The sequence below is a fragment of the Lepidochelys olivacea genome (genome assembly GCF_965140295.1).
Source record: "Lepidochelys olivacea isolate rLepOli2 genome assembly, chromosome: 6".
NCBI classification, from domain to species: domain Eukaryota; kingdom Metazoa; phylum Chordata; order Testudines; family Cheloniidae; genus Lepidochelys; species Lepidochelys olivacea.
This window is the reverse complement of record NC_140416.1, coordinates 69,649,511-69,660,595: the sequence shown is the minus strand read 5'-3', so window position 1 is coordinate 69,660,595 and position 11,085 is coordinate 69,649,511. Positions and strand designations below refer to the sequence as shown.

General features: G+C 41.7%; 1 protein-coding gene across 6 annotated transcripts in view; it reads right to left on the bottom strand.

Moving 5' to 3' along the window:
• Positions 1-1,017: 1,017 nt before the first annotated feature.
• The window catches only part of BMF (Bcl2 modifying factor), a 30,972-nt gene continuing 20,904 nt past the window's right edge, over positions 1,018-11,085 (bottom strand). For 3 of the 6 annotated variants that reach the window (XM_084631301.1, XM_084631305.1, XM_084631306.1), the window contains exons 4-5: positions 10,207-10,304; positions 4,811-10,037 (exon numbers count right to left, since the gene is read on the bottom strand). In XM_084631301.1, the coding sequence (XP_084487427.1) occupies positions 10,010-10,037; positions 10,207-10,304 (126 nt within the window). In that variant the 3' untranslated portion in view covers positions 4,811-10,009. The other 3 variants (XM_084631303.1, XM_084631307.1, XM_084631302.1) reach the window with 2 other exon arrangements.

Genomic DNA, 11,085 nt, shown 5'->3' with positions numbered 1-11,085 from the left:
ACCCAAGCTATCCCCAAACGTTACCATCTGTTGGCTGTTGAATGGCCTTTGTGAAATATGATTGTCATCTCAGCCAGTTCCCAATGGACAAGTGTACACCTTATGAAAAGCCCCCCCACAATTGGCACCCTTGTTGGCAGTCTTAGCATAAAGGTTGAAGAGTGACTGAGTACTGAAACCAAAGCCCTTCATATACACAGATGGTCCTGCCATCTCAGGGTTGAGTGGCACTTTAGCAGGGCAGTATGAGGAGGAAACCTGAACTATAACTGACGGGCTTTGCCTGCTCTGTTGATACAGAAGACTTCATGCTTCAGACCTATCATTCTGGCACCTTTCACCAGTGGTTAATTAACTAAAGAATTTAAAAGTAGTCACCCCTGAACATGGCTGTCACTTCACTGTCTCAAACAGAATTCACACTGCCTAAAAACAAACACACAGAAGAACTATGCTAATAAATCATCTTCAATAAACGCCAGGGGTGGTAAAGGAAAATGACTCAAAAGAACTTTTTCCTTATATAACCCATTAGCCATCTCCTGCTTATTATTTCTGTTTGAAGTTTCCCATAAACTCTGGAACTCATTTAGTTATCCAAAAATCGAGATTTGTTGTCCGTTTACTAAAAGCTAGTTGTCTCCATCATACACAGTTTTCACAACTGTTGCTGTTTTGATTTGAGCTACAGACATAAATAGGGTCATCTCCAGCCACAGAGGGTGGATGTTTAGTTTACAGCATTGAGGTTAAGCATGTGACTAAGAGTGAAAAAACAGAGGATCCTTTGTATACATCAAGAGTCCTGAGGCAAAACAGAGAGGGAGAATGCTGACACAGATTTCAATAAGTAAAGAAAAGAGACCATTATAATTTTAGAGAGGAGAGAATTAAATCATTTAGGAGAAATCAAGGTTTAAAGACCTTTCATATGGAACATTTATATTGATGTCAGACACTTAATTTTGTTAAAGGGACAGACAGACATCAGGACCTCAAAATAACAAAAAGCAATACCTGCATCAGATGTGAAGGAAGTCAAAGTAGTAGCAAACACCCATCAGTAGCATATAACAACAAGTAGGTATTAGCACTGAACTATCATCCACTTTTTAATTCAAATCCCTGTTGGAAGGAAGCATATTTGTTTTCATGCAGCATTTTAATGCTAATTAGCAATATGTACAAATGTTTATATAAAGTCTCCATTTTCAGACATACCACTTCATTCTCCAATCACATGGTATTGTACACGTATTGAATGCTCCCTAGCTTGTATTGGAAGCTCCTTGAGGCAGGGACTTTGTCATGATATGACATTAAGCAAACTCCTACTGTTCAGCAAGTATATGTATAATCATTCAAACAGAAACAGCTGTCCTGACCTGCCAGAAAGGAGGAAATTAGTTGGCAAGTTGCCTCTGCTCCTCACCTGTGGTGGAAAATTGCTCAGCTTGTGTGATGCCCCCAAAAGCAGAGGGGCCAAGCCACTTCTGTTGCCCATGGTTAAAAATGTCCCTGGCTGTTTTTTTGTTTGCTTGAATGAGACAATGCAGTTGAAGCTCTCCCATTTTAAGCCACTGTTTCCCAGTCAGTTAGGTCTGTCTCAAAAACTGACTTTTTGGACCCCCCCCCCCAAACCAAATAAACATAAAAGACTTGGTGCTAGACCAGAAATGAATGGATTTTCTAAAGTATCTTTTAAATACCAATCTATTTCTGAATGATTCAGATGTGTAAGCAGACAGAAGCTTGCTTTGGGCAGCATTCATGTAAATCATGCTCAGCAAGGACCAGTACTTTAGCCATATATCGAGGTATTAAATTTTGAAAATTTCTGGATGTTTAATCATAGTCCACTAAGTGCAGTAGATTCTTCCAGTGCCTCTTTTTGCTGAAGTTAAGGGGAATATAGTGCTTTATGGATCTGGTAGTGTAAGGAGAGAAGAACTTTGAGCATCAGAACAGTGTATTTATCCTCATTTTATTTATAGGTAGGCCGAACACTTCTTAATAAACACTTTCCTGCAGCACTAACCTAACTTAAACTATTTATCTCATCACTAAAGCATACCATTTAAGGTTAATAGTATGAAACTAAAACACATTTTTTTAAAAGCTGTTACTATGGTGCAAATACGTCCTAGGAAGAACATATCGCGATTGCCCCACCCTGTTACAAGTGAAGGGACAGTGGCTGGAAGCAGACTGTGCAAGGGACTCTGCTTCTGTCTAATTTTTATTAGTATGCACGTTTAAGTCTAGTCAGGATCTGAGGAGGAAATCTCCACCTTGTTGTTGTTGATCCTGGGAGTACTCCTGTGTGTGAGCATGTTGGATTTGGTTTTGATGCTTGATCTTATCATCTCTCTTCACCCCAGGTTCTAATGTATACAGTTAAAAAAAAACAAAACCTCACTTGGCTGCAGTCATATGACTACAGGCTGTGATAGCATCTAATTTCATAACTTAAGCAAAGCTGGGTTTAGTCCTTTGGGAGATCTCCAAGGAAGGATTTTGTTCCAGCCATTTGTGCACCAGCCTATGTTTCCTGTTAGGTAAAAGCCCTTTCAGCTGTTCTAGCTACGTGTCAGTGCTACGACCATACAGTTAGTTTTTAAAGGCCACATTTTACTTTAATAAAATAATTATGAAAAAATTCAGATTTTAATCATACAAGAGTCAGGAAATTCAGAGTTAATTCCCCCAGCTGCATCAATCTTACCTCTGTCCCCTTGTACGAGTATATTACAATAAGCTCTTTCATAATCACATGACACTGGGCAGGGGACACATTTCTCAGCAAATCTAATACAATGAAAATAAATTGTACTTTTTTCTATAATTTTAGATGTGCATGTTGCTTTTCATATTACTGCATACATCATGTGTTCATGAAATGAAAGACCCTATTGTAAGGCATACACCAAAACAAGACAACTTAACATTGTAGTGGGAATATTAACTCAGTTTCCTAAGCCTTTTGGAGATTAAAATCTCACTAGTAATATTGCTTTAATGAAGTATACTAAAATTATTAAACTCATACATTGTCCTGCCTGGACTGGTTACCATTATTCAATGGAAATATTTCCTCCAATTATTTACAGGAACTCAATAAAATTGAATTCCACAGAGGGGTACACATCAGGGTCCCAAATATAAGTGTGAATTTACTAGCTCAGTGAAATCAGGAATTTGACTTTGCAACTGGGCGGGGGGGAGAAGATTCATTACCATCTGTGATAACCTGGGGAATCTGTACAATTCATGAATTCTGTGAGAGATTATGAATTCTCTATGTATCTTTACCAAGCTGAAAACTCTTATTGTAAAAGTGGTCCTTTGTCTTCTATTGTCTTTTCACCTCCATGTCGGACCAAAATTCCAACTGCAGTAGTGGCAAAGGCCTAACAAGAGAGGGTTGTTAAATCATGCTGGTCCCCTACTCAGAAAGGACAAAGTGCTGGTTTCTATCCTAGAGAACTGGTTTGTCAGGGAAGGTCACTGGCAACAAAACCACCTGCCAGGGGTCAGATCACCTGGGGAGGCTGAGCAGGACATCTGATAAAGGGGCTAAAAAGTTAAGAGGGCAGGAACTGCTTTACTCAAATGGCCATTTTTCTCCTATTTAAGAGGAGGGAGAAGCAACTCAACAATATGTAGGGGCCCGATGAGAGTCTCTCCTACAGCCTGAACACAGTTGGTCCCGCAAGGGAAGGGTGAAGTAGTGAGGAGCACCGCATTTAGAATGTTTGTTTTCTAAATGATCTATACTCTGTCTATTTCTCAGGTGATTAAGTAAAGAAGTAATAATGTGTTAGATTCTGGTCAAAATGTCTGCGTGTGTTGTATGCTTCACAACTGCCACGTGTCTCCCGAGAGAGTTAAATGGTAACCCAGAAGACACTCACTTTTGGTGGGCTTCCAGAAGCGGGTGCATAAGCTGCAGAAGAGTCTGAAGGGTCAGCACTCTAGGCAAGTGAACACCAGTGTTCCAGCTCTCAAGAGGGGGTATTAGAGAAATGGTCTGTACCTCAAGTATGTGCCTAGGGGCAGTGGCTGAGCTCCAGTCAGGCTCTGGAGACAGACACCTAGGCAGCAGGAGGCTCTGTTCCCTCACAGCAGTCTAGGGAGTAGCCAAAAGAGGGAGCTCAACTAGGACCAGTGACACCATCTTACCCCTTAGAGTCACTGTTCATTTGCATAAAATATACATAATTAGTAGTATAGACCTGCATCTTCCTTGGTAGATTAATGCAAATACATTTGTTAATCATCCATAAAAACCTGCAGCTGATCAGCTTTGAATGAGCTTGCATAGGAAGTACAAAAAACAGCCAGTAGAAGCCACATTTTAAGAGTCTGGAGGCAGCATATTGTTACCTGTGTTAAGATACAATTTTCAACTTTGTGGATGGAAGTGGAAAGTTTAGCTGTGCAGCTCCTATTAGCAACAGCCTTGTAAAGCCCAGTGTACTGTGGTGATAATACAGCCTCAAAAGCTTCATATTTCACGTATTTCATAATTCAGTCACCAGTGGGCTTAGAAAAACCTGTTTTTTTCCCCTGTACAAAGACAGCATATTAAAGGAAAATCTTGGTTTAGCTGCAGAGGTTGGTATGGGGTAGGTAACAGGGAGTATACACATGGATCTACCGCCATTTACAAAGTTTACCAACCAAAGTTGTACTTCCATATTATTTTACCAAATTACAGGCCTATTGGGCAATTTGTGAAGGTTCGGATCACTAGAATGGAGTGTCATACAGCCATTAAACCATACAAAAAGCAAAAGAACAGAATACATAGCATTTAACAATTTTATTAAAAATTGTACCAGTTATTAGAAAAAAATTCCAAGTATTAAAAAGCACCAGAGAGAAAGCACAGAGCAAATATACTGCACAGATACAAAAAAGGAGCTCCTCCCAGTCACCATCACTACAGGCAGGAGTCCTGGAGGCACACAGCCAAGATAAACAAAATGCTACATTCTCACTGGGTCTCAGTCCATGGCAGAGAGGGCGTGTGCACTTCAGGACTAGTCTAGACAAAGATTTCACAGGAGAGCATCGGCTGTACTTCTTCAGCTGGGAGAACATAAGATTCATTCAGCAGGGACACTCTATGAAAGGTTAAGAGCATTTTAAACAATACATTGAGAACCTCTCTCCCCCTCATCTTTTTGATTCTCCAAGGCAGCCACTGGAGGCAATTAATTACTCCAAAGTTTAAAAATGAAACCTCTCCAACAAGAGTAGAAAAGTCCAGGGGGAAATGAAGCTGCACGTCAAAATATGCTCATCTATGGATCTTTAAAGAGAAATGCAGAGGAGATTTGAATACATTTCTGATACCACAGAAGGAAAGGAAGAGGATTTGGAAAAGAAAGAGATACATTCAAGTTGGGAGGAGGGGGGTGGTTGTTTTTTTTTTTTTTTTAAGTAGTCTAACTTTGGGCACCAAAAGTCCATATTTAGTGTCAGGATTTTCAAAAGCACCAAACTCTCTTAGGTGCTTTTGAAAATCCCCCACTAGGAGCCTAACTTTAAGCACCCATTTAGTAAGATCATAGCCATGTTTGTCTTCTTACATCATGTGACTACAACACATCAGTGAGAAGGGAGAAGTGTTACATCCCCCTTCTACCCTCAACCTTTCCTCAGAGTAGTATAACCAAACTGGAGTGGTCTTCTGAGGGGTGCAGGCCTAAAGTAGTCTCCCTGGAGCTGAAGAGTCTGTGGCGATGCTCTCCTGGGGATGAATCCACAAATCAGGGAGACTCCACTTGATTTTTAAAGATAACTTTGTACATGCAAAATCTTCATAATAAAATTTAAAACAGTTTAAAGATCTACACTTCCCACCCCCTCCCTCCACTCCCCAAAGGCAGCAAATCGTCTGAAGACAGAACTGGAAAATGGCTTTTAAAAAACTCTACAGATTTAAGTTTCACTTCCCAGAAACCAACTTCCAGCATGGGATTCATAGGAAGAGACCCTCCCATCTGTGGGGGAAGGGGGTGGGAGGTGTGGAAGAAAAAAGGAGGGGTGGGGGGGATGTCAGACTGCCTTTTTATGTAAACACACAGACACATACAGGCATACACACAATTACATTCCAGTGCATTCAATGTGTTTAGTCTTTTTCTGCTTTTCCTTATCGGCAAGAACTAAGTGGTGTTCTACCTGTGTGAATGTGTACAAACCAAAGAAATAATGATCATAAGAGCTTTTTAGGAATTGTAAGAGATCTTGAACACTCTCTCACCAATTCCTTGAGGTATTTTTTTCTTTCTGAAACAAATCAAAAGCAACAGGGAGGTGTTGGGTTTTTGTTTTTTTTTAAAATGACCACAAATGCCAATTTAAAAACAATATTCTTTGGAATGACTATGAATAGCTTTGCTGTCAGCTCTTAATACTCTGTATCACTTGACCCACCTGCAGAACTCCCATTAGTGTGAATGGGCATTGCAGAGATGAATCAAGGGCATTATATCCTGTCAAGGTTGCTCATAGTAATTAATATGAGCCTTCCCTTTAAGCAAAGTAGGGCTGTTAGTAAAACCACCCCTTGAATGTACCTGATATGTTCCCATATGGAACAATGGGCACATGTTCCATATGGGCAATGGAAGGGGACAATGCTACATAACAATCCATTATTTCCTGAAGATGATGAGCTGGTAAAAGTAGTGACCAAATCCTGCTCCCTTTGAAGTCAACAGCAGAATCCCCCTGGACATCAAAGAAGTAGATTAAGATCCTTAGGTTTAGGGTTGATAGAACCCTGGTTCCTTTCTCCAAGATATGCAAATATGAGATGTTAAAGAAAAACATCAGTGGTTGTTAAACCTCTAGTTAAAGGCAGCATGTTGCAGGAGTCAGACTTTGTCTAGGACTAGTCCTGTATCTACAGTGAAGTCTGGTTTATAATCCAGCCTTCACTGTAAATACAAGAACAAGTGAATTCTAATTTAAGACCTTGGAAGAGACAGTTTTGATAAATCCATTGCTAGCAGTGGACATCATGGCCAGGAAAGGCTCCCTCTCTCAGTGAGCCAAACAATTCTGTACAGTTAGATGGACTACAAAACTATTTCAGCAATTTATTCCCCCCACTAAGAAGGGTGTTATTATAGAATAAGCTAATGAGGGCAGACCATCATTAAGTGCCTATACCAAACTTGCTATTCCATTTTACACTTCTGTCGTGGTTGGCTGAGCAGTCCAGGGAGACTTATTTGCTTTTCGGTTTAACTGACCAGGCTGGAATTTAAGGAAGAAAGATGATGCTAGTTTGATTTCTTGATATGGTGATGAAGTAGTGTTCTAAAATCAGATGGGCTTGCCCAATTTTTGCACACTTCATAAGACTGTTATTAATCTGACCCCTCTGTGACGGTTGAAAGGATTTCAGCCAATCAGTAGGGAAATGAGTGTGCATTACCTATGTCTGCGCCATACTGGTTAACAGCTTTATTTCATTCCTTCCCCACTGCAACCTCTAAAGCTCCACTCCCCTCTCCCTCAGTTTCCTTGACAAGCCTACACCTCATGAGCGATAGGTATAATAGGCCTCCCCTGGCACTGCCACAGCAACCGGACCCCCAGTTGTGGGGTTTGGCAGCGAAGTTTTTGCTTTATTATGCCCCATGCAGGTTCCGGAAGTATGTGCTGTTCAGCTTCCTGGGTTATCAGTAATCTCTCTGGATTCCAGGGAAATTACTGATGAACCCAGGAAGCTGAATAGCACATACTGCCTCATCAGCTGCCCCAGAACCTGCATGGGGCATATCAAAAGCATCTTTGAAGAGACGCTTTTCCTCCAGGCTGCTTGGGTCTGGGGAGGGGAGTGGAGGCATGGCTGCAGCTAGCCCGGGGCTCCTCCAGCCAAGGTAGGGGCATGCCTGGGGCTTCTCTGGGCAGGGGTCTTGTGGCTCTGGGCTGCAGCAGGGAGGAGGACAACAGGGTCTTGGGGCTCCAGCTGCAGGCAGAAGGGATGGAGCCAGGGGTTAACTTCCCCAAAGGGGGGCTCCACTTGCTGCCTATGCTACACCTTCAGTTCTAAGGGGGCTCTCCCCAAGGTCCAGATTCTGAGGGCTCACTCCCCTCAATCCAGTCTGTGCTCACCCCACTCCTCAGGCTTGCTTCCTATTTAAACCCCTGTTCTCCAGGCACCACACACCCCAAGTGACTCTGTTTTGCAGAGCCATGGAAGGTATTTCAGGAAATAGGGAGCAGCTTCCAGTACCGCTACAAAGTAATCAATGACAGGTACCACTCACATCCCACTGCATAACTCCATAGTGCACGTGCTTAACTAAAATGAAACAAAGCTAACTTAAGAATCATTGTTCTGAACTCCTGACCATCCCAGAGGAACACATTACTCTGCATAATGTAGCTTTAGCTAGGGGGTGGAGAAACAAAAAAGTCAGTTTGCATGAGGAACCCCATTTGTACTGAACGATCGCAGCAGAGCTATGTAAGCGGAGAGGGTTCTGGGAGCTGGTTTGGAGAGGGCTAGACAACTCCTGCCATGAAAAAGCAGAATGCCAGTCAAGAGATGGGATTGAGAAATAGAGGGGAAGCATCCAAATACAAATATGTGCTACAAATCATTACCAGGCACTTTAATGGGGTTACTGAGGGTACATGGTAACTGGGTCATTACAAATGTCCGAGATGGAAACAGACTTGAAGGGCAAGAAAAAATAAAGGCGGGGGGGGGGGGGAGGGGAAGTGGAGGGGAAGGAGAATGTGCAAGAAAACTCTTCCAATACAGTGATTCTTTACTGTTCATTAGGCTTCAAAGCAGACCAGGAGCTCCAGAACCCCTCTGTGTTGACAGCTGTAGCAAGACTGAAGGGCAACTGTCCAGAAAGATTTTTCCTAGTGTTAGTTTTATAATTTGTGATTTAGAATTAGCTCTGGGCAAGTATGGAAACAGTCTGTGGAAAGCAGAGTCTATATTCTTTTCCCTTAGTATTTCACACTTCATAAACAAACGAAACCCAAATTTTTGGGGTAGGTAGTTCCCCATCCCTGTTCCAAGAGTGGCAGCCAAACAGATTTAAAAACACCAGACAGTCACAAGTGAATGACAATGAACTATCACTCCAAGTAGTATTTCTGTTGTCAGTGTACACGAATATCACTTCCAGTATTACTCATTAGAATAGACCGATCACTTGTACAAACCTGCAGTGTAGGGGTTCAAAGTAATTACTAACTAATCTCCTAGTCAAATCATGAAGCAAACGTATCAGATGCTTGGGATCTGAATCTTCTTAACAGCGCATATGATAGGGAGGGGGGAAAAAATCCACCAGAGCACTAACAAAAATATACAGATTAACAATTCCAGAAGAATGATGCTTAGATTATATTCCATCTTTAACAGCTCTATCCTGGTTTATGGGGACAGTATATAGTGTACAGGACCAAACAGCCCTTTGCACAAAGATACTGAAGAGTCACCAACATCTTCTGAAAGATTCTGGACTCTAACAGAAACAATTCCATCTATTAGTGGCAATGACAAAGAGCGACTTCATGTGAAGAATGGCCCAAGTTGGGCCAATTAAGTCATTAAACAAAGCTAGATTTTTACATATCTCCCTGGTAATAAAATTCAGGGAAATAAACAAACAGTGACCCACCTGCTGCTGTACATAAACTACTTAAGTGTAATTGTTTCTAAAAAGAACTTTTTTCAAAGTTATCCCATAGAGGAGTCAAGTGTCTCTAATCCGGAAGTAGCCTAAAGTACATTTAGAGCCATCAGTCCCAGACACCATCATTAACTAGCAGCCAAAATTACAAAATGCTGCATTCTATCAATTAAAAAACAAAAACAGAGCAGAGGAACCTGTTTGTCTACTACCTGCCTCACTTGCATAGAGGTTACTGATTTGGGGAATCAGCAGCAAGCTTTACCAAACACATCTAAGTTCTAAGACTTTCCTTCAACAGTGTTGGACAAGCGCTCCCAGCCTCATCAGGCACGAAGCAGTAAAGAAGAGTCCCTGGGGGGGGGGAGGGAAAAAAAAAAAAAAAAGCTTGAGAAGATGAGTAAGAGTTTGACAAAGTCCTCACATCCGGCCCGCGGTGTGCATGTCTCTCTCCCCCAGACCAGTGTTTGTTCAGTGCTCCCTGCAGGCTGGATGTGACCTGGAACAGGTGGAGGAGTCTCACCTCTGACCTACGTGGTTCCTGTTCGCCTCCACATTTAAGGCCAAGTTATGTAGGAAGAGAAGGATCTGCCACCACACTTGATTTCTGTTCTGCTGATGCTGTAAAGGAGAATGATTGAAACAAGGTTATTTATATTTTACAATTGCAACATACCACTTATCTTTTCCAATAAAAACTCAGTTACTTTTCAAGAGCAGACACTTTAATCCCATCAGCACGACAAGGGGCGGGGGGGGGGGAAGGAGGGGAGAAGAGGTAGGGGGTGGGGAGAATGATAAGTTCTCCAGAAATAATTATAGCTCTAACATCAGAATTTAAAAAAAAAAAAAAAAGAGCAGACCCTTATGCATTGTGCACAAGAGGATTAAACCTTTTTTTGCTTGCAGGATTTTGCAGAGTTTAGCCAAGTGCTGTTTTTAATCAGATGGGCTTCTGAGCCTCTCAAAAGGCCCAGCTGCATGAACAAACAACTTTCTTAAAAAAAAGTTACCCCCCTTCTTCACCCCAAAAGTGGAAAAAAAAAAAGTAACTGGTGATCCATCTGTAAGTGATTTGACACCGTGAAGGTCAAAGGGTTAATCTTCAATTTAAACCACACTGCTGAGGCAGCAAAACTCTGATTTCATCCAGTACAAGAAAACACTCGTGCGCGCACACACTCCCCCACTCCCTCCCCCCCATCACATTTTCCTTCCCAGCATCTCCAAGATAATACTGCCCTTTTTATAGCTACTTTTGACAGTAAGCCATAAATAATCAGCCTTGGAGCCCTTTCCTACCGACTGGAGCCAATTAAACCTTAAGCAAGAACATACTTACCCCCAAAAAAAAAAAAAGAAAAAAAAAGAAAAGAGAAAAAGAAACAAAGAAAGAAAAAAG